Source organism: Eleutherodactylus coqui, chromosome 1 (genome assembly GCF_035609145.1).
Source record: "Eleutherodactylus coqui strain aEleCoq1 chromosome 1, aEleCoq1.hap1, whole genome shotgun sequence".
Taxonomy (NCBI): domain Eukaryota; kingdom Metazoa; phylum Chordata; class Amphibia; order Anura; family Eleutherodactylidae; genus Eleutherodactylus; species Eleutherodactylus coqui.
The window spans coordinates 234517345-234542079 of NC_089837.1; the positions used below are offsets into that span (position 1 = coordinate 234517345).

Below are 24735 nucleotides of genomic sequence, written 5' to 3' on the forward strand. Positions count from 1 at the left end.
GGAAAAATCATCGCTCTGCTGCACTTCATATAACTGCATTTCTGTGGAACAGATTTCTTATCTGATTGAATATAGTCAGTGGGCCGGCCTTCCCTTTAAAAAAAAGGGAAAAATTCTATGTGGCCTGCCTCTGTCAGTCCTCAGCGTTCTGTGTCCGTGTGTGGTGGGTGGAGATAGTAAAAAATCATACGCAGCCAGCTACGTTTAACAGCAGTCTTGCGCCAATTTATTTCCTGCCTTCCTGGGAAAAATCACCGCTCTGCTGCACTTGATATAACTGCATTTCTGTGGAACTGATTTCTTATCTGATTGAATATAGTCAGTGGGCCGGCCTTCCCTTTAAAAAAAAAAGGGAAAAATTCTATGTGGCCTGCCTCTGTCAGTCCTCAGCGTTCTGTGTACGTGTGTGGTGGGTGGAGATAGTAAAAAAATCATACGCAGCCAGCTACGTTTAACAGCAGTCTTGCGCCAATTTATTTCCTGCCTTCCTGGGAAAAATCACCGATCTGCTGCACTTCATATAACTGCATTTCTGTGGAACAGATTTCTTATCTGATTGAATATAGTCAGTGGGCCTTCCCTTTAAAAAAAAAGGGAAAAATTCTATTTGTCCTGCAGGCTTGCGCCAATTTATTTCCTGCCTGGGAAATCACTGGTAATACAGCATGCTGAGGGGTAGGGGTAGGCCTAGAGGACATGGACGTGGCCGAGGACGCGTAGGCCCAAGTGAGGGTGTGGGCACAGGCCGAGCTCCTGATCCAGGTGTATCGCAGCCGACTGCTGCGCAATTAGGAGAGAGGCACGTTTCTGGCGTCCCCACATTCATCGCCCAATTAATGGGTCCACGCGGGAGACCTTTATTAGAAAATGAGCAGTGTGAGCAGGTCCTGTCGTGGATGGCAGAAAGTGCTTCGAGCAAGCTATCATCCACCCACAGTTCTGCGCCGTCCAGTGCTGCAAATCCGAATCCTCTGGCTGCTGCTCCTCCTTCCTCCCTGCCTCCTCACTCCACTACAATGACACATGCTCAGGAGCGGGAAGACTCCCAGGAACTGTTCTCGGGCCCCTGCTCAGATTGGGCAGCAGTGGTTCCTCTCCCACCAGAGGAGTTTATCGTCACTGATGCCCAACCATTGGAAAGTTCCCGGGGTCCGGGGGATGAGGCTGGGGACTTCCGGCAACTGTCTCAAGACCTTTCAGTGGGTGAGGAGGACGATGACGATGAGACACAGTTGTCTTGCAGTGAGGTAGTAGTAAGGGCAGTAAGTCCGAGTGAGGAGCGCACAGAGGATTCGGAGGAAGAGCAGCAGGACGATGAGGTGACTGACCCCACCTGGTGTGCAACGCCTACTCAGGACAGGTCTTCAGAGGGGGAGGCAAGGGCAGCAGCAGGGCAGGTTGCAAGAGGCAGTGCGGTGTCCAGGGGTAGAGGCAGGGCCAGACTGAATAATCCACCAAGTGTTTCCCAAAGCGCACCCTCGCGCCATGCCACCCTGCAGAGGCCGAGGTGCTCAAAGGTCTGGCAGTTTTTCACTGAGACGCCTGACGACCGACGAACAGTGGTGTGCAACCTTTGTCGCGCCAAGATCAGCCGGGGAGCCACCACCAACAGCCTCACCACCACCAGCATGCGCAGACATATGATGGCCAAGCACCCCACGAGGTGGGACGAAGGCCGTTCACCGCCTCCGGTTTGCACCGCTGCCTCTCCCCCTGTGCCCCAACCTGCCACTGAGATCCAACCCCCCTCTCAGGACACAGGCACTACCGTCTCCTGGCCTGCACCCACACCCTCACCTCCGCTGTCCTCGGCCCCATCCAGCAATTTCTCGCACCGCACCATCCAGCCGTCGCTAGCGCAAGTCTTTGAGCGGAAGCGCAAGTACGCCGCCACGCACCCGCACGCTCAAGCGTTAACCGTCCACATAGCGAAATTTATCAGCCTTGAGATGCTGCCGTATAGGGTTGTGGAAACGGAGTCCTTCAAAAGTATGATGGCGGCGGCGGCCCCGCGCTACTCAGTTCCCAGTCGCCACTACATTTCCCGATGTGCCATCCCAGCCCTGCACGACCACGTCTCCCGCAACATTGTACGCGCCCTCACCAATGCGGTTAGTGGCAAGGTCCACTTAACAACGGACACGTGGACAAGCACAGGCGGGCAGGGCCACTACATCTCCCTGACAGCACATTGGGTGAATTTAGTGGAGGCTGGGACAGAGTCAGAGCCTGGGACCGCTCATGTCCTACCCACCCCCAGAATTGCGGGCCCCTGCTCGGTGGTGGTATGTTCGGCGGTGTATGCTTCCTCCACTAAAGCACCCTCCTCCTCCTCCTCAACCTCTGTCTCGCAATCTAGATGTGTCAGAAGCAGCAGGACGTCGCCAGCAGTCGGTGTCGCGCGGCGTGGCAGCACAGTGGTGGGCAAGCGTCAGCAGGCCGTGCTGAAACTACTCAGCTTAGGAGAGAAGAGGCACATGGCCCACGAACTGCTGCGGGGTCTGACAGAGCAGACCGACCGTTGGCTTGCGCCGCTGAGCCTCCAACCGGGCATGGTCGTGTGTGACAACGGGCGTAACCTGGTGGTGGCTCTGCAGCTCGGCAGCCTCACGCACGTGCCATGCCTGGCCCACGTCTTTAATTTGGTGGTTCAGCGCTTTCTGAAAAGCTACCCACGCTTGTCAGACCTGCTCGTAAAGGTGCGCCGGCTCTGCGCACATTTCCGCAAGTCCCAAACGGACGCTGCCACCCTGCGGACACTGCAACATCGGTTTAATCTGCCAGTGCACCGACTGCTGTGCGACGTGCCCACACGGTGGAACTCTACGCTCCACATGTTGGCCCGGCTCTATGAGCAGCGTAGAGCTATAGTGGAATACCAACTCCAACATGGGCGGCGCAGTGGGAGTCAGCCTCCTCAATTCTTTTCAGAAGAGTGGGCCTGGTTGGCAGACATCTGCCAGGTCCTTGGAAACTTTGAGGAGTCTACCCAGATGGTGAGCGGCGATGCTGCAATCATTAGCGTCACCATTCCTCTGCTATGCCTCTTGAGAAGTTCCCTGCAAAGCATAAAGGCAAATGCTTTGCGCTCGGAAACGGAGGCGGGGGAAGACAGTGTGTCGCTGGATAGTCAGAGCACCCTCCTGTCTATATCTCAGCGCGTTGAGGAGGAGGAGGAGGAGCATGAGGAGGATGAGGAGGAGGGGGAAGAGACAGCTTGGCCCACTGCTGACGGTACCCATGCTGCTTGCCTGTCATCCTTTCAGCGTGTATGGCCTGAGGAGGAGGAGGCGGAGGCGGAGGAGGAGGAGGAGGATCCTGAAAGTGATCTTCCTAGTGAAGACAGCCATGTGTTGCGTACAGGTACCCTGGCACACATGGCTGACTTCATGTTAGGATGCCTTTCTCGTGACCCTCGTGTTGCACGCATTCTGGCCACTACGGATTACTGGGTGTACACACTGCTCGACCCACGGTATAAGGAGAACCTTTCCACTCTCATTCCCGAAGAGGAAAGGGGTTCGAGAGTGTTGCTATACCACAGGACCCTGGCAGACAAGCTGATGGTAAAATTCCCCTCCAACAGCGCTAGTGGCAGAAGGCGCAGTTCCGAGGGCCAGGTAGCAGGGGAGGTGCGGAGATCGAGCAGCATGTTCAGCACAGGCAGTGCAACACTCTTTAAGGCCCTGGACAGCTTTATGGCTCCCCACCAAGACTGTGTCACCGCTCCCCAGTCAAGGCTGAGTCGGCGGGAGCACTGTAAAAGGATGGTGAGGGAGTACATAGCCGATCGCACGACCGTCCTCCGTGACGCCTCTGCCCCCTACAACTACTGGGTGTCGAAGCTGGACACGTGGCCTGAACTCGCGCTGTATGCCCTGGAGGTGCTTGCTTGTCCTGCGGCTAGCGTCTTGTCAGAGAGGGTGTTTAGTGCGGCTGGGGGAATCATCACAGATAAGCGTACACGCCTGTCCACCGACAGTGCCGACAGGCTTACACTCACCAAGATGAACAAAGCGTGGATTTCCCCAGACTTCTCTTCTCCGCCAGCGGACAGCAGCGATACCTAAGCAATACGTAGGCTGCACCCACGGATGGAAGCATCATTCTGTATCACCATACAAATCAGTGACATTTCTGCTTCATCAATCTGTGTATAATATTCCTCCTCCTCCTCCTGCTCCTCCTCCTGAAACCTCACGTAATCACGCCGAACGGGCAATTTTTCTTTGGGCCACAAGGCTCACTCATATAATTTTTCCAAACAATTTTTATACGTTTCAATGCTCTTACAAGCGATGAAACTTAAACTTGAACCAATTTTTCGTTAAACTGGGCTGCCTCCAGGCCTAGTTACCACTTAAGCCACATTAACCAAAGCGATTAATGGGTTTCACCTGCCATCTTGGTTGGGCATGGCCAATTTTTTCTGAGGTACATTAGTACTGTTGCTACACCAATTTTTTTGGGCCCTCACCTACAGTGTAATCATAGTAATTTCTATGTTCTTCGCCTGCACTCATGGTACAGAAAGGTGTGTGTGGTTGGCCTACACTTTTGCTACATAAATGTAACTGGGGCCTTGTCTATACTGCAGCTACTGAAATGTGAAAGAGACTGTTATCTCCCTAAACTGCTGCAATGGGAATTGTTACTGGGGCTTGTCTTGAGTGCTACTATTACTGAAATGGAACTAAGACTGCGCTCCTCCTATACTGCTGCTTCGGAATTGTTACTGGGGCTTGTCTTGAGTGCTACTATTACTGAAATGGAACTAAGACTGCGCTCCTCCTATACTGCTGCTTCGGAATTGTTACTGGGGCTTGTCTTGAGTGCTACTATTACTGAAATGGAACTAAGACTGCGCTCCTCCTATACTGCTGCTTCGGAATTGTTATTGGGGCTTGTCTTGAGTGCTACTATTACTGAAATGGAACTAAGACTGCGCTCCTCCTATACTGCTGCTTCGGAATTGTTACTGGGGCTTGTCTTGAGTGCTACTATTACTGAAATGGAACTAAGACTGCGCTCCTCCTATACTGCTGCTTCGGAATTGTTACTGGGGCTTGTCTTGAGTGCTACTATTACTGAAATGGAACTAAGACTGCGCTCCTCCTATACTGCTGCTTCGGAATTGTTACTGGGGCTTGTCTTGAGTGCTACTATTACTGAAATGGAACTAAGACTGCGCTCCTCCTATACTGTTGCTTCGGAATTGTTACTGGGGCCTGTCTTGAGTGCTACTATTACTGAAATGGAACTAAGACTGCGCTCCCCCTATACTGCTGCTAGTGATATGTTAGTGGGGCCTGTCCCTAATACTACCGCTGAAATGTTAATAAATCTGGGCTCTGCCTATACCGCAGCTAATGGTATGTCACTGGGGTGTGGAAACAGAGGCTTCACAAAGACATGATGGCGGCGAGGCCATTTCCCACCAACGCTGTTACTGTTAAGGTGCATATAACCACGGACACGTGGAGAGGACACACAGTGCCTCCAAAACATCCCCCTCCTCCTCCAACAATGAAAACATTCTTGGCAAATACCTTTGCATTGGTCCGTCTGGTGGCAGTCCAAGAATTTCACCTTTAACGACACTACAAGAGAGCACCACCACCATCCCCCCGCCACGGCCCACTTAATCATGGCCACATTCCGAAAACCAACTACATAAAACCGCGCTACTAGGTCCGCAGTCACCACCACATTACCACCAACGAGGTTACTGTTAAGGTACATATTACCAGTCTGACTGGGGCATGCAGTGTGGGCGAAAGCCCACCTGTATTGTATCTGACGTTAGCTCTGCTGAGTAGGGCACTGCAATGGGATATATTTATGTACCGCTGGTGGCTTCCTGGCACCCACCCATGCTGTAGGTGCACACGGAGTTTAACCTACATGTGTCCACTTCTAAAGAACCCCAGTCTGACTGGGGCATGCAGTGTGGGCCGAAGCCCACCTGCATTAAGCACGACATTACTACCTCAGCTGTGTTGGGCAATGCAATGGGATATTTTTATGTACCGCCGGTGGGTTCCAGGGAGCCACCCATGCTGTAGGTGCACACGGAGTTTAACCTACATGTGTCCACTTCTAAAGAACCCCAGTCTGACTGGGGCATGCAGTGTGGGCCGAAGCCCACCTGCATTAAGCACGACATTACTACCTCAGCTGTGTTGGGCAATGCAATGGGATATTTTTATGTACCGCCGGTGGGTTCCAGGGAGCCACCCATGCTGTAGGTGCACACGGAGTTTAACCTACATGTGTCCACTTCTAAAGAACCCCAGTCTGACTGGGGCATGCAGTGTGGGCCGAAGCCCACCTGCATTAAGCACGACATTACTACCTCAGCTGTGTTGGGCAATGCAATGGGATATTTTTATGTACCGCCGGTGGCTTCCTGGCACCCACCCATGCTGTAGGTGCACACGGAGTTTAACCTACATGTGTCCACTTCTAAAGAACCCCAGTCTGACTGGGGCATGCAGTGTGGGCCGAAGCCCACCTGCATTAAGCACGACATTACTACCTCAGCTGTGTTGGGCAATGCAATGGGATATTTTTATCTACCGCCGGTGGGTTCCAGGGAGCCACCCATGCTGTAGGTGCACACGGAATTCCCATTGCGGAGTTGTACCTGCCTGTGACTATTTATAAAAAAAACGCGGTCTGACTGGGGCATGCAGACACCTTGACAGAATGAATAGTGTGTGGCACATAGGTTCCCCATTGCTATGCCCACGTGTGCAGCTCCAGATGGAGGTGGCACAGGATTGGATTTCTCATTGCTTCTGTGCAGCATTGTGGACTATCGGCCCGCCCCTTTTATGGGGGGGTCGCTGCCTAGCCATGCCAACCCTCTGCAGTGTGTGCCTGCTTTTCCTGTGGCAGACGCACTTATAAATAGACATGAGGGTGGCGTGGCATGAGGGCAGCTGAAGGCTGGGCAGGGACAGTTTGGTGTGCGCTGTGGACACTGGGTCGTGGGGGGGGTTTGGGCAGCATGTAACACAGGAGAAGTGGCAGCGGAGTGGCATGCAGGCAGTGATTGTGCTTTGTTCGAGGTAGTGTGGTGCTTAGCTAAGGTATGCATTGCTAATGAGGGCTTTTCAGAAGTAAAAGTTGTTGGGAGGGGGGGGGGGGCACTCTTGCCGCTATTGTGGCTTAATAGTGGGACCTGGGAACTTGAGATGCAGCCCAACATGTAGCCCCTCGCCTGCCCTATCCGTTGCTGTGTCGTTCCCATCACTTTCTTGAATTGCCCAGATTTTCACACATGAAAACCTTAGCGAGCATCGGCGAAATACAAAAATGCTCTGGTCGCCCATTGACTTCAATGGGGTTCGTTATTCGAAACGAACCCTCGAGCATCGCGAAAAGTTCGTCCCGAGTAACGAGCACCCGAGCATTTTGGTGCTCGCTCATCTCTAGTAATAAATCTTTAGCGGTATGACCTTCTTTTAAACTAAGGCCCCTGATCATTAACTGATCATGGAAGATCTTACTACTATGATTCCCTTGGATCAACTGTAGTTGCAAGGGGAAGCTGTCCTCAAGTTCTTAATTCAGATGAAGCATTGCATAGCTAGCTACCAATTAAATCAGTTTGTTCCTAAGTAGATTCTAAACTTTTCTATTATGCAAGTTTATACATTTATAGAAAAAGGGAATAACTGGAAGGCTAGACTCTATAAGCATGCTGAGAATAAAAGGAGAAATGAAGAAGACTTAACTTCCCTCTGTTATTAACTTTATTATGAGACACTTTTTCCTAGATAAATATACACATTTAAATGTACTTAAACTTTGGTTCCAGTAGTGAATTCTTAAATATCTGAGCTTTGTACCATACAGTAAATGTGTTGATAATCACTATATTGTGCTGGGATTTATTAACAGCTAGTGTTACTAATGTGGCATCAGGTAACAGAGTCATTTACAGGCAATTAGTGTTCTCTCAATATACTGTCTCAGGAGAAATTAGTTCAGATGTAGACCTGAATCCACAAAACGCATTTCAACCTTTTGGGCAACTGCTCTGATAAACTTGCAAACTGTGTTATACATATTGTATATACTATGCCAAAAGAAGAACTAAGGAGCAGTTAAGGATATAACAATTCCCAGGTCCAGTGTTAAGGGGAAGGGGAAAATTGGGCAGTTGCCAAGGGCTCCCATTCCCTGGTTCAGACTCCTGTAGTATTGTGTGCAGCTAGCTGAATCCTTCTCCTAGCTCTGTCTCCTTTCTCTGATATTCTGGCGATCAAATGGAGCTGCACTGAATGCTGATGAGCCAGGAGACATTGCAGGAATTAGGCATAATGCTGATTGGCCCAACCTCAGCCAATTAGTACTAGGCTTGTGCAGTATATAAGCCTAGCACTGACTGGCTGAGGTTCGACCAATCTGTTTTACTGTATGCTTCATCCCTGCACTGTCTCCAAGCTCATCAGGTCTGCAGAGGAGAAGAAGTCTCAGTCCTTTAAAGTGCATAATTTTAAGGGGAGACAACAGTATATGGGGGCTATGATTTGGAGCAGAGGGCAATATGTGGGAATACAATGACTCGAGAGGAGAGAGCAGTATATGGGGATGTAATGACTTTGGGGAGAGAATACTATATGAGGGCTGTTATAACATGTGAGGACAGTATATGGGGCTGTGCTGACTTGGGGGGAAGGACAATATATAGCGTCTGTGATAGGGAGACAAGACATGGGTACTGGGATGACAGGGTTGCGTGAATAGAACAAAGCAGGCTGGCATGACTTAGCGGGATGATAAGTGTGAGAGTGGAATTGCATCTTTCATTTGTATATAACAAAAGTTCATAGGGAATCACATTCACAGTAATTCCTTGCTATGGACTGATTAATAGAATTTTACCATCCATTTCTGATATTCATTAAATATTAAATGGGTTTCTAAATACTTAAAATTGCTTTACAACCACTCTGTCCTTCCTGATTGCTGCTGAACAGGATATGTTACTGCTGTAGCCAATCACTGACCACAGCACAGACCTTCTATAGCCACTAATTGGCCACAGTAATCACATGTTCTGATCAGCAGCAACCAGGAAGGACAGAATGGTTGTGAATACACAAAGGCTGTAGAGAAGAGGAGTTACTGCAAAGTTGCCAAGTCCCAAAAGGGGTGAATAATGAATTTTAAATGGATGGTAACAGTACAGATCAAGCCCAAAATACACCATCAGTCTTGTGATGGGCGTAGCTATGGCATGTGGAAATAGCTAAACAATTGGGCTATTGGTGCAACTCTATTAATGAATGACAATGAAGCCAGATAAGTAACCTGACTCCTCTTTAATTAGATAAACAACTAGCCTATGATGCAGTTTGAGGATGCAGCCCCTTCCTCAGAAAAGCTTGGTAGAACACTGGTTATAGTAAGAAGACAGTGAAAGTAAAAAGAAAGAAAAGAAAAAATATACATATACACATAACATATACACTTGTTATAAAAAAATCAAGCACCTAGAAAGAGTTGGGCCACCTATAGCTTAGATACAAGATGTGATACAAGATGTGATACGGGTGGACATGGAGGCACACAGGTTCCTTTTGGTATCCTACAGCATTTGCTGTAACTGAGCCTCTAGATTATACAAACTCCTAGGCTGTCAAAGTTGGCATCTCATATGGTTCCATACATGGTCTATTGGTGAGAAATCTGGCGACCGGTCAGGCTAAGAAAGTGTAGCAATGTTATGGAGGCATTTCTGTGACATCCTTGCTGTGTATGGCCGAGTATTATCCTGATCCAAAATGCCTCTTGGAAGCCGCCATGAAAGGCAACACATGTGGCTGCAAGATGAACATATCGCTGAGCAGTTATTGTCCCTCATACCCCTACTAGGGGTGACCAACTGTCACATATCATCGCACCCCACATCAGCATTGGGGGCAGTGTGCCCTTCAACAGCAAAGGGAGGATTGAGGCACTGACCCCTAGATTTCCAGACACAAACACAGCCATTGCCAGTGCCCAAATAAGACCTAAATTCATCACTGAAGACAACAGTGGCCTGTAAGGATGGTGCCATTGGTCTCTGGATGAAAAACAATAAAATAGTTGGAGCTGTTTGTACTTGTTGAATGATTAAACAATTCTCTATACTGGTGGTCTGTTGAAGGCATCCTGAGTCCGGTCATCTTGTGTGCATGCCCTCACACGTCCATTGGTCCCAAAATCTTCTAAAACTCTGGTCAGAATATATATAAATTTGGTATCCAAATAATCATACTGACCCACAGAATGAAGGTATCATGTCATTTTTGCCACAGTATGTACACTGTAAAAAGAAGACCCACCCAAAGATATTAGATGTTTTTTTCCCATTTCACTCTGCTTAGAAATTTCTAAAGTTTATCACTATAATATATGTAACATCAAATAGTACCATTGAAAAATTCAACTCGACATGCAGAAAACAAGCCGTCAGACAGCTATGTCGGTGGATAACTGAAATAGTTATCATTTTTTTAAGGGTGCATTCAGACAAGCATGGTCTACATGCTGCTACAACAACATGTAAACCACGCTTCTATAGCAACCATTAGGTTGCTACGGAAGCGCTCACACCTAGCTTTTTTTTACCAGCACAGAATCTGCGCTGGTAAAAAAGATAGGACAGCGACTTCTGACTAGCCTGTCAGCTCTGTGCTGAGGTGCTGTCCATGGTGCTGATCACAGACTCCTATGGAAGCCACGGCAGCATTTATTTTTGCATCATGGACATGTGAACGGGCTGCTCTGTGGAGTGCGGAGCAGCTCATTCACCTCAGAAATCCTGCATGGCAGAATCATGTTTTCCATGTTGCTGTAGCGGCGTGTAAACCACGCTCCTCTGAATGCACCCTGGGGGAGGAAAAAACAAAAATGAAAAAAAGGTATGGTCCTTAAGGGGTTAAAATATTAGGCATACTATAGTTAAAGTTCATAATGGATATACAGAAAGCATAAATAATCTATTAGATCCAAACAGCTGTAATGAATTGGAATAGCATAAACACCATATGATGGAACACAGGAATTATATAAGTAATCTAATAGCAAGGTCATAATAAAAAGTGTATATTTAAAAAGCAAAATAATAAAACAAAAAGCACTTTAATAAATTAAATTGGAATATATAAAAATATGTATGTTTTACAATGGACAGTGAAAACTGTATAACCTCTGCACGGCGCAGAACATGGTGCCAAATTTAATAATAAAGTTGCATGTCAAAATGCCAAGCATTGATATTCCAAGTATGAATATATAAAATAAATGAATAGCGGAGGACTAGAATAAGACAGAGTATTAAGCGCTACTATGGAAAATAAATATACTTGTTACCCGCTCAAAAAAGATGGATGCAATAGCTTGTTTTATTGGAGAAGTATTGACAGTTCACAATGTATGTTAGCGCACCAGAGCAGGGATGATATGGCACATCCAGGAAATCCATGGTAGGGCATGCGTGCATCTATGTGACTGCTGGGTGAATGCTATGACGTGATTACCCTGGACGGTTTGAATACGGTTGCTCGTCATCATTGGTAGGCGGGTAGAATTGGGCTGATTTTCAGAGGATCTTATTGGGTCAGCATGACCCGATTTTTGGTGAAAATTGCTGGAAAATCCACTTATCATAATGCATGGTGGTGGTGCCTCTTCAATAAATGTAACTAATGGATTGGGGATAAGGACGCTTTTACACTGAGCGATCATTCACAATGCAGGAATCTGAACAATAATCGTACAGTGTAACTGTCTGCATGATCGGAACAACAAACGATAATTTGTTCCGCTTATCTTCATTGTGCAGGCATAAAAATCAAACAATGATCACCCTGTGTAAACAGGAAGTCATTCATCTATGAACAACTGCCTGTTTACTGTGAATGGAGGCAAATGGGTCCAATGGAACAATTGGAAACAAAATGGAACGATTTCCTGCCCATTCTGCCTCCATTCACTGAACAATGATGTAAAAGTTATCCTGTTTAAAGGGGCCCTAACTTGTGATTCTGGTACAACCCCTTTAAGGTCCTACTGTACGAGTTTTCTTTTACGACTCTGTGCGACCTAGTTATATGGAGTAATTACTCTAATTTATGCTAACATTTCACCACTATGAGTAGCTATGGGGAGAACTGTAGATGGAAGCAAAAAAGAAGCTAAGACTCTGGGTGGCTGCATCTTTGCACCTCATACTTAAAAAAAATGTACATCACAATAATATGCAAATGTTGAATTTGAGTAGAATTGCAAAAAAATCTTGTGTCACTATATAGCTACTGTCACTATGTAGCTATTATGTCATTTTTGTGTCACTATTAGAGATGAGCGAGTATACTCGCTAAGGCTAACTACTCGAGTGAGTAGTGCCTTAGCCGAGTATCTCCCCGCTCATCTCTAAAGATTCGGGGGCCGGCAGGGGGAGAGCGGGGAGGAACGGAGGGGAGATCTCTCTCTCCCTCTCTTCCCCCTGCTCACCGCCACAACTCACCTGTCACCCACGCCAGCAGCCGAATCTTTACAGACAAGCGGGAGGATACTCGGCTAAGGCACTACTCGCTCGAGTAGTTAGCCTTAGCGAGTATACTCGCTCATCTCTAGTCACTATGTAGCTATTATAAAATAGGTTAAAATTGTGTGCAATTTTCTCTATATTGCAAGTGGATATTTAGACTATGTTCATTCTACTGTTTTTCTTCTACATTTTTATATTTGGCATGTATGAAAAATATTAATACTGAGTCCTTTGATGGTTCCCACTTATTTCTATTTATAAAGAAGGAGTAGCGGACAGACTACACAGGCTTTGTTCAAAGTCTGTAACCATGGTTACATATAGATCTATATGGGAGCTGTAGATATTTTAAGACAGTAGAATAATTCTAACCCCTAAGATGAGAGAGTTTTCATTTTTTTAATTCTTGTTTTTTCGTCCTTGACTTCCAAGAGTTATAACTTTTTTTTATCTTTCCATCAACATAGCTGTATGTGGGCTTTTCCCTGGGATGAGTTATCTGTTTTTTATGGTACCATTTAATAAACCATATAATATACTGAAAAGCATAAGAAAAATTTTAAGTGTGGTAAAATAAAAAAAAATGCAATTGCATAATTTTTTGAGGGTATAGTTTTTAGATTATTTCATGGTGCAGTAAAAATAACTTGTGAATTTTATTGCTTGGGTTAAATACGACTACAGCAATACCAAATGTATATACTTCTTTAAGGGCTCAGTCAGACAAGCGTTTTTTTCATGCATATATAGATGCGTTTTAAAAATAGCTCCATTAGAACAAATGCTTTCTATTGAAAGCGGCCACATGTATGTTTTTTACAAGCACTTAAAATTCACACCTGCAAAAGATAGGACATGTAAGTGCTTCACTAGGCTATAGGCTGCCATGCGCATCAGCATCCTGCACCCAGGGAGGAGTGAATGGGGCACCAGAGTAGGCCTCCCCTCCAGTTGACGATTTACACACACCATCAGTTTTGACTGTGGCATCTAAATAGTTAACTGCCTCAATCAGAGCTAACTTTGATAGCAAAAGTTATCAGTGACTGGTGATCAAGACTTACAGAGTGGAAACGCAGGACATCTGACTGTTGTTATGTAGCACTTCATTCAATAATGGCTTGTGGACACTATCTCTGTGAAGACAGCATTTTATTGCATCTACTTATCAGTGACTGTCACCTGTCAAAAACAGCTGATAACTGCCTGCTGGGGAGTGTATTCAGCTCCTGAACCCACCTCCCTATAGCTTTTGTAACCTAATGCATCTTTATGTGTTGCAGTAAGGAAGGGGATAATCAAGACTATTTACAAAGTCATTTTTTTATTTTAGAAGCATTGTAACAATAAAGAATGAGTCTAGAGGAGGCCTTTAAAGCAAATGATGACATGTCCATGTTTGGAGTATAGAAAATACATTGAAACCTCTAAAATGAGCCCCTCTTTAACATGACCACCTATGTATCCCGACTAGGGATGAGCGAGCATACTCGGAAAAGCACTACTCGCTCGAGTAATTTGCTTTATCCGAGTATTGCTGTGCTCGTCCCTGAAGATTCGGATGCCACTGCGGCTGACAGGTGAGTCGCAGCGGGGAGCAGTGGAGAGCGGGCGGGAGAGAGGGAGAGAAAGATCTTACCTCCGTTCCTCCCCGCTCTCCCCTGCAGCTCCCCGCTTCGTGCCAGCACCCGAATCTTCAGGGACGAGCACAGCGATACTCGGATAAAGCAAATTACTCGAGCGAGTAGTGCTTTTCCGAGTACGCTCGCTCATCTCTAATCCTGACCAGATTTCCTGGGACAGATTTTCAGCTCCATCATATAATAAGCTGTCTATGTCTTTGTCTATGTCTTTCTTGAAAGGACCACCTCTCTAAAAGACTATGTTTCAATGCAGGTGTTAGTGGTCACCCCAAACAGGTTTCACTGTATTTAAATTACTTTTCATACTTGTGGATATTTGTAGATTTGTTAGGGGGTTTTACAATACTCCTGAATTTTCTACCATATCTTTCTCCAGTTCCATGTGTGCTAAACTAGATGTACATCTTTATCTTTTAGGAAAGAGACCTTATTTTAACATTTAATGTATCAATGCATCGTTCCTGGTGGATGGAAAATGGACCAGGATGTATGGTCACCTCAGTAACTCCTGCTCCAGATTGGGCGCCAGAAGATCATCGCTACATTACTATATCAGAGTGCTTACTAGAGTACCAGTATATAGAAGTAGCACACAGCTCTCTTCAGATCCTTTTTGCAGTAAGTACATTTAATTATTCCTTATGATACATGCAGAATTACGAATTTGCTTTCACAAAAGAGAACAATGTGCAGTTTATTTGGTGGAAAATCTGCATTAACTCTTTCCAATCCACTGTCTGACGTCTTCCTGCATTCTGATTGAAGCTTGTACAGCTCCATTGTCAGAAGACATCCAGTAGGGTATTCTTACTGTCTATTGCCAGCTACTTCACTGTCGGAGCCTCTCTGCTGTGCACACACTGGTTTTAGCCAGCAGATGGCACCGTTGTATAACAGCATAAAGAGAAAGCCTTTTAGGAAACGCTTAATGCAAAATTGGAATGGAAAGGGTTAAGGCCACCTGCAGTGTTAAGAAACACAATCCTATGCAGACGGCCGCGGCATGCTCTATTTCTCACCTGCTGCCAGCTCCGGTCTGCGCATGCGCCGGCTGCCGGGCAGCCGGCACATGAAAGTGCCGGGGCGCGGGTGAATACGCGCTGCTCTCTGCAGGCGCTCGGGTCGGGTCCCGCGGCGAGAATTCTCACTGCCGGATCCGATCCGGCCGTCTGCAGGCTGCCTTAAGCTGATTTTTTCAACTGCAGTTAAACTGCTGAATAACTTATCTATAGACATCAAAGATTCACTACAGCCCTACCACTACATTTCACTAAGTGATGTCACAGTTTAGCCTTTTTTTGACTCAGGATTTTGAATAGAGGAGTGAGAACAGAGGCAGCTAGAGGGAAGCATAGAAAGGTCCATCGAGGAGATTACATGGAGTAAAAGTAGGAAAAAGTGATTGTAGGCGGAATCCCTTTTCTTTAAGAAGCATGGGATGTATTTCTGAGCTCGACTCCTCTGTTTATATTAAGAATTAAACCATCATACAACGTAGACACGTTGAGCCCCTTCCTCAGGATTTTAGCTGGGGACACACTGCGCATATAATGGGGAATATGTTGACAAATAAGGTGGTAATTACATAAAATTATATTTACAATAATAAAAAGTAATCTATGAAAACAAGGAGAAGAATGAGGAACACAAGCAAACAAATCAATTATCAATTAAATAATTATGAATAATTAAGTACAAAGCTTTCAATGGGACTAATTCTAGGACCATATTTATAGTAATATAGTAAGATCGAGGAGATTAGAGAATCAAACATCATCTTTATCAAAATCATCAACATAATAAACACTGTACTTTTTGGACTGTATAGCAGATACAATTTTGATATACAGGGTTGTCAAGCATCCAGAAGTTCCTGGACAGTCTGTAAAAATGGGGGATTTTGTACTGTGTCTGCGAAAAATATTAAATGAGAATTTGTAAATGTGAATTTTTGAGACTGTTGGTACTTGTGCGGGTAATTAGGATTGTAATTATCATAATGTTACAGCTGACAGTAAATGCTGGTAATGAGATCATATCAGTTTCAGATCTATTGACATGCATTGCTTTTAAACTTGCAGTATGGTTTTTCCAATGTGTGCGTAAAAATGTTTTCTGTCCGAGGTTTTTAGATATGTTGTCCAGGAATCTTAAAAAATAATGTTGGCAAACCTGAAAGCATTCTGTGTAAAAATTCACAAAGCTATATAGTTCTGTTTACTTTATCCATTCAGTATATCTTCTGTACAAGAATCCAGTCATTGGAAGTAACTGCCCATCACAGGCAGTTTGATAGTCCCATTCAGTGAGAAACATGCGCTATGCGTATTGTTTGCAGAAGGCTTCCTCTTAAATGTAATAAAAATAACCTGGCATCCACCCCACATGCGGTAATGTGCCCAAATACACAAAAAGAATAGCTGCCAGGTCTCTGCACTCCATTCTACAGCAGCAGTCCACAATTTGGAAAGGGACATTGAGCTTGATAATATCTTGTATATTGCTGTTTATCGATTCTATTACTTGGTATTTTGGTAAGGCACAATCTGAAAACACGTTCTCACCGGAGTCTCATACTGGATTTTCTGCAAAGCAGTTGGACGTTGTAAAGCTGTGTTAAGCACACAAAACACATTTCTACTCAGATAATGTAGTACTTCATTAATCTGATAATTACAATGTAAAGCCTTTGTAATGAGCATGCACCAGGTTGGTAATGACCCTGCCAACGCTGCATAACCCCAGCCCATGTCTTTGGCTTGTTCATGTAACTCTGCTACGGTCATTATACTGTTAGTGCATGCCTTTAACTGGGAGTTTAATTAGCAAAGAAAATACCTATTCAAAGTCTTTATTACCATCATCAACGGGCTTTCCAGTTTTCTAGTTCAGGGCTTATTTCCACTAAGCAAGTGCACATTCTAGTGCGTGTGGCAAGAGGTGCTTAGTAGTCACTTTCCATTGTAATAAACAATAACAATTTAACGCAGTCATTTGGACTTCTTTCAAAGCCGGCTTCCCTTCACTTTTCCCTCATTGTGATCTGCCTACTTTTCAAACAATCGTTTCCTGCAAATTCAAAGGACAAATAATGAGAAATAAAGGTATTGGGTGGGGATTTGCTACTTTTAATGAATAATATTAACTCAAGACCAGAGATTTTGTTGTTTAATTTTCATTTTATCGTATTTAATTTCCTTCCACAGGACATAACTTTTTTATTTTTCTGCCAGCATAGGGCTACCTGTCTATGGCCGGGATGGAATATCGCTAGCGATATTCCGGTGCGGGAGAGGAAGTGGGGGGAGCACTACAAGGTCTCCGCGATGAGCCTATCTAATAGATAAGCTCACCACGGAGAATCGCAGCAAATCGCAGCACACCGCGATTCGATTCTAATCCCGCGAGCAGAGAATCACTATGATTCTTGGTTCATGGACATCGAGCTGCGCTTTCCATAGTTAGCCTGACAACTTGCCCGTGGACAGCCAGCCTTACTGCATGACAAACATACATAACATAGTATGTTAGGCCTCTTTCACAGGGGCATTTTATCATGGGTACTTTGCCGCAATAAAACACCGGTCAAAAATCGCAACCATCTGGAACATTGGATTCAAATGCATTTATTCAGATGGGCGATTTTCTGGTGCTTAAAAGCGTTCGACCAGAAAAGATAGCGCATACAGTCTGCAATCTGCCCAGCTGCTTTTATGTGACGCTGGAAAAGATAGTACTTTTCCTATCTTTTGCGGGAATATACGGGACATTCCCATAGACTCATATGGGAGCCTATAAGAGATGTCAGAAAAGGGAAGGGGGAGGGAGTTTAGCAGTGGCTCATGTTGCTAAAGTCCCTCCCCCTCCCCTTGCTGGAAGCTCCCATAGGCTTCTATAGGAGTTTCAATTGCCGCTTTCAGCCGGTTAAGGGAGGGGGAGAGAGCTTAGCAGTGCCGCAGCCGAGCCATGTGAATGGGCGAGAAAACTGGAGATTTAGCTGCGACTTGGTCGTGACTTTCTCCCTTTCATGTGATTTTTAGCCACAATGCAGACGGACGAAAATCGCAAGGCCCATGTGAAAGAGGCCTAAGGTGGAAAAAAGACATATCCATCCAGTTTAGCATATTATCCTGCAGTGTTGATTCAGAAGAAGGTAAAAAAAAACATCAGGCAGAAGACAATTTTTGTTGTTTTATGGCAAAAATTCCTTCTGGACTCTAAATCTGATAATCAGAATAAATCCCTGAATCAACGAGTTATGTTTTTTAATAATACCATTTCATGTTCCATGTAATATACTGAAAAACTTTTACAAATTTTTAAGTGGCATGAAATTTTAAAAAATCAGTTTTTTTGTAGGAGGGTTGTTTTTGTGGCATTCTTAGTGCAGTAAAAATTACATCTGACTTCTGCGGGTCAGTATGATTTAGGCTGCCTGTCCACGGTCGTTTTTGCATTGCATTCCCGCGGCGATAATCCGTCCGTGGGGAATGCAGTGCACGTTTTCCATAGCATTGCTATAATAAGTGCAGCCCCCCTGTCCACGAGCGGAGAATCAAAGTGATTCTCCGCTCGTGGACAGCAAATCGCAGCATGCTGCGAAGTGCCGCAATTCTCCATGGTGAGCCTATCTGTCATATAGGCTCATCACGGAGATCCATCAGCTGGCTCCTGCTCCCCGGCGGCTCATGTCAATGCCCCCCTAGGATGTCTTACATGACGTCATGGGGGACATAGATAGTAAAAAAAACTAACTACACACATCAGTAAATCGAAATTACAGAATACAACAACAATATATACATAAGAAAGAAAATAACCCAAAACTGCCGCCATTTGCACCCTGTAAACCGAAAACATTATATATCAAAACGTCTGAAACAAAATAACTATAAATGTAAAAAAAAATCATTTTTTTAGCTTTTTTTCCCCATTAAAACTAAACAACGGGGGGGGGGGGAAGTGAAAAATATATTTAAAAAATAGCCCTATATGTCACAGAAAAAAAAAAGCTGAAAAAATTATTTTGGTAGCTGAATGAAAAAAAATAAGACAGTAAAACCACCACATGGGTAAAATGTCTAAAAAGTTTCTGGTCCTTAGGGTGGATTCAGATGAGCGTGTTTATGTGTGTACAGTTGTGCGCACAAAAACACACTCCTATTAGAACCATTGGTTCCCTATTAGAGATGAGCGAGTATACTCGCTAAGGCACATTACTCGAGCGAGTAGTGCCTTAGCCGAGTATCTCCCCACTCGTCTCTAAGGATTCGGGGGTGGGCGCCGGTGACAGGTGAGTTGCGGCGGGGAGCGGGGGGGAGAGAGAGATCTCCCCCGCCACTCCCGCCGGCCCTCGAATCTTTGGAGACGAGCGGGGAGATATTTGGCTAAGGCACTACTCGCTCGAGTAATGTGCCTTAGCGAGTATACTCGCTCATCTCTATTCCATATGGTGTGTTCACATGTCCCTGTTTTACAGTCATGCAAACGCACGTACCTGCAAAACATAGGACATGCGTGCACCATAGGTCCGTGGTGCGCGTCAATATTCCCCAGCGGGGAGTCTCCTTGTCACTGAACACTGTGACAGCAGGGAGAAAAGAATTCCACTGCCACAGCTGTCACAGTTGTGGCGGGGATTCTTTACTCCCTGCAGGGAGTACTCTCGGCACTGATCACTGTGACAGTGCTGTCACAGTGTTCAGTGACAAGGGGACTCCCCATGGGGAATATTTACATGGCAGCGGCAGAGAGGATATTTACATGGCAGCGGCAGAGAGGTGAGTGTATATATATATATATATATATATATATATTTTTTTTTTTTTTTTTTACACAAACTGAGATAATTTTCAGGGAAAGGTTTATATTTAAAGCCCTTCCCCGAAAATCACTGCGGGGCTGCTGGCAGCCCATTGCTTGCAACAGGGCTGTCGGCAGCAGCCGCAGCCCCGAAGGCAATGACCACGGACCTGCATTCATGCGTGTTTGTGGACGTACATGGGTGCACACTTTGGGGCGCACCTATGTATGGCACACGCACATGCTTGTGTGGAGCCATCCTTAAGGTGCAAAACAGCCTGGTCCTTAAGGGGTTAAAATAACAAGTTTTCTTATTATCAAGTACAAAATTGTATACCACCATTACACATAAAAAGAACACAAAGACAGTGGGGAGAAAAACTGGCAATAACAGACCATTAAATCCCAGTTAAATAGCCATATCTATTTAACAATAAACAAATTAGGCAATCACAATACTAAATAATAATACATATATTGACAATGCCTAAAGGTAATAATAAACATCTGGACCTATAATCATATAGAAGTCAAGGACAATAATAAAATCCAAAATAGGCTAATTAGTCTATTGCTGCACGCAGTTCTGCCATGTGCATGAGACTTTCTGGTTGCTCGTACATAAACGTAATCAATAACCAATCAGCGTCAACTTGAATCAAATCCTTTACTTTTGAAGAGTTCTGTGTTTGAAGTGCTTGTAAAGGCAAAATTAACTTTACCTAGCTACCCTGAAAAGTCTTTATTTTACATGGTGTATGCTCTTAGAAATACAGGGAGATAAGTAAGAAAACAAGGATTAAGTGGTAATCACACTCTTGACCTTGAAGCTATCATAGCAGCTGGTAGTTCTACATTAACTGTTCTTCTACAAGATTACCTTTTGGCTAATTTCTCTGAATCAATATTCCCTTACTTATTGGATGCAAGACTTGCCACAGGAATAAGTTTTTTATCTAGTTATTTTATTTCTAATATATCCAACTTAATTACAGAACAAAAAAACCCCAGAGATGATTCATAGAGATGAGTGAACGTGCTCGTTTAGGACAATTACTCCATCGAGCATCGCTTTTTTCAAGTAACTGCCTACTCAGACGAAAAGATTCGGGGGGGTGGAGTGGAGCGAGGGGTAGCAGGGGGGAACAGGGGGGAGCTCTCTCTCCCCCCCCCCCCCACTCCTCCCCACAACGCCTCGCTCACCCCCGGCGCCCCCCGAATCTTTTCGCCCGATTAGGCAGTTACTCGAAAAAAGCGATGCTCGATCGAGTAATTGCTCTAAACGAGCACGTTCACTCATCTCTAATGATTCATAGAGAAGGCTACATTTAAATCAGCGCCCCTGTGCTTCAATATCAATTCCCCTGCATAATTATCACAAAACATGACAATTTACACATTTGCAGTGTATTTGAAGTTTAGTGAACTAGTTTTCATTCTTATCTTTGAATGATAACAGCAGATTTTCAAAAGCTGTCAGATATTATAAATAGAAATAACTTTCTCTTCATAAACGGCCTCTCAATTTATTAGGTTTAAAGTTATGGGATAAGCTAGGCTAAGTTATGGTGCCTACAGGATATGAGCCAATGAGTCCAGGGGTGCACTTGTAGTACTTAATGGGCTCCCCATTCCTGCGCTGTCACCACGAGGACTCAACACTTGGTCTATCAGTGTGCTTCTTCTCTTCAGTTGGTGTGCCTGCACCCCCATTGTGACAGGCTCCCCTGAAACTTGAAGAGATTTCTGATTCATTCTTTAATTTGTTTTTTCTATTTGCAGGAATAAACATATTATTTTAAAATTTGGTGTTCATTTCATTATATGTTTATTATATGGGATCACATCTCTTTTTGTTAGTCATAGTAAGGTATCATATCTACGAAAGAACTATACTTCTTTTATTGAGAACAACCACATTTTGCTCCACTGGCTAACATGGTACCAAACCTTTCTCTATATTGTAATGAAATATGCTTCCATACTTGTAATAAATAAGGAGTATTGGAGCAATTGCCTTTCCTCAAACAAGACTTAACTAGTTCTGACAGTGTATTTTACTCAACTGCAGCATCTCACGAGCAGTTGCTGATGCCATACATTACTTTCAGCATACAGCAAGCAGTTCTTATTCCTTTAGACTGTTTTATTAATTCATAATGTTTACTATAAAGATATAGCTATTACCCTTGATTTTTCTCTCTTTCTATTGAATAGTGGTATTAAAATATATATGAAACAGGCCAAAGCGGCTGACATCTAGCAAAATGACAGCCCAAGGCGACAAGGTATTTTCACTCAGTAGGATGCTAGGAATTAGATATCTGACAGGGAAAATAATAGTATGTGTACCTGCTGTAACGATTCAAGATTCTTAAAGAGACAATAGAAAGAGTAAAGGAGTAAAATAGAGCTGTTATACTGAAAAAAAAAACATGTTAAACTTCTTTTCATGTCGTGTCAGTAATTTGTATAGTACAAATTATGCCGTATTATGTAGCTTAACTATTAAATGTTCATGTATAAATTATTCATACTTTACATCTATTTCAGATGTGCCACTTAAGTGCATGCTCCTCGATTCTATGCTGCTTGCATATTTTCTTCTTAAATATGCAAGTTTTATGGAAAAAATGCAGGACAAATTGAGAACAAGGTGTGAAAGCCTAATGGATGTTTGCAACTTCTTTTTATTACGACAAGACATCTAATATGAGAAAAAATGAAGCAGCTTTTGAAATAGTCTTGATTAAAAATAGTCTGCAGTAACTCTTCTATGCAGCCGTATGTGTCTCCCTTGTTACAGACTATGCATAGACAAACTCTGTGTAGTGTAATCCCACAAGGATGTTTTAAGGCCCTTCAGGTCAGGAATGGTATGGTTTCTACTTGGAGAGGGCACCTACAATAGCTTTCCTGACCCACATCTATAGGCCTCTCACACTCCAAGCCAGCAAACTTACTGCACTGTGATGAGAGGCAAATACCCTGAAACAGCTGTCTGTGTATGGTTTATCTTTTCATTCCAGAGAAGATTCTGGCTTTGACTCAAATTTCTAGTCGTTCCTTAAGGCTTGTAAAAGGACTGACCTTCACTTGCAGGAATGCTGCCTTCCATGCATTATTCCATCTTCCTATTTGCATTAAAATCCTTTAGGAATATTCATACCTGATCCCTGTACTGTCCAAACATGCCTAACAATCAGTTAACAAACAAGCAAAAGTTCATTTGTTGTTGATCGTATCCTTTATTTGGACATAAAAATTACTGATCACAGGTCTGCAAAAAAACTTTTTTAAAAATTGTTTTGATTTTGTTAAATCATCTTTATGTAGTTTTTTGCACAGATTTCAAAAATGAAATGGTTTTTTTTCTATCACGTAAGGCTTGCCTGCAAAATAAAGTTGAAGTATTTGGAAAAAATACAAAAAACAGAAAAATTTTTATTTGTTTTTATTATTTTAACATGAAGTAAAAGCAAAAAAAAAAAAAACAACAATACCTAGCTAAAATAAGCATAATAGTGATACACATGTGTTGCAAAGTTATTATAAGTCTTTGTAAAAACGTTTTCTTTTTCCATCAAAGCTTTTTTTGGTACTTTTTCGGCTGTGTTCTTGTGAATTTTCCCTTTTTAACATCCAACAGTAGTCTGCCATCATGTTGACATTCCATCGACCTTGGTATCTGCGCTCCATTTCTTTTAGATCTTGATGGAAACGTTCTCCTTGTTCCTCACTTACAGCCCCAAGAGTTTCTGGAAAGTAGTCCAGATGTGAGTGAAGGAAATGGACTTATGTTGCAGCCCAAGATTTTGTAGTTTTGTAACAATTCAGCAACCAAAGTTTTGTAGTTTGGGTCTTTTTTATTTCCAAGAAAGCCTGTTACAACAAGTTTAAATGAATTCCAGGCATTTTTTTCTTCCATTTCCATTTTAGTGACAAAGATTTCATCTTTTTAAAGTTTTCTTATGTCAGGCCCAACAAAGACTCCCTCTTTCAGCTTAGCATCTGATAGACCAGGAAACTGTTCACAAAGATACTTGAAACACTCTCCTTCTTTGCGTAATGCTTTCACAAACTGTTTCATTAGTCCCAATTTGATATGAAGTGGTGGAAGTAAGATCTTTTTAGGATCCACTAAACTTTGTCTTTCAACATTTTTAACTCCAGGAATAAGAGCCTTTCTGATTGGCCAGGTCTGCTTGACATAGTGTTGTTTCCTGTCACGGCTATCCCATTTACAGAGGAAACATGGAAACTTTGTGTAACCACTTTGTTGACCTAGTAACATGGAAATAACTTTCAAATCCCCACAAATGGTCCATTTATGGTCAGAGTAGCTGAGCTTATTAAGAACAAACCCAAGATTTTCGTAGCATTCTTTCAAATGGACTGAGTGTCCAACAGGCACAGAAGCATATTGGTTACCATTGTGAAGAAGAACGGCTTTCAAACTCCTTTTTGACGAATCTATGAAAAGTCTCCATTCCTCTGGGTCATACGTTATGTTGAACATTTCTATGATTCCAGGTACATTGTTGCAGAAAACTAGTTCACCCTCTTGTGTAAAAAAAGGGACAAATTCCTTTTCTCTAAGTCGGTACCATGAAAATGAAACACCGGAGACTAACATATGTCTTTCTTTAAGTCTAGACCCTAACACTTCCGCTCAAACTTGTTCAAGTCTGATTGAGAGAAAAGTTCAGGGTCATTGGTACCTGGATCATAGCTGTC

At 43.9% G+C, this 24735-nt stretch overlaps 1 protein-coding gene across 1 annotated transcript in view; it reads left to right on the plus strand.

Annotated features, from left to right (window-relative positions):
* NKAIN2 (sodium/potassium transporting ATPase interacting 2) overlaps positions 1–24735 on the plus strand; it is a 793322-nt gene that overhangs the window by 603673 nt on the left and 164914 nt on the right. Inside the window, exon 4 of the mRNA XM_066591198.1 lies at positions 14614–14814. Within this exon, the coding sequence (XP_066447295.1) occupies positions 14614–14814 (201 nt within the window). The remainder of the gene's footprint in view (positions 1–14613; positions 14815–24735) is intronic.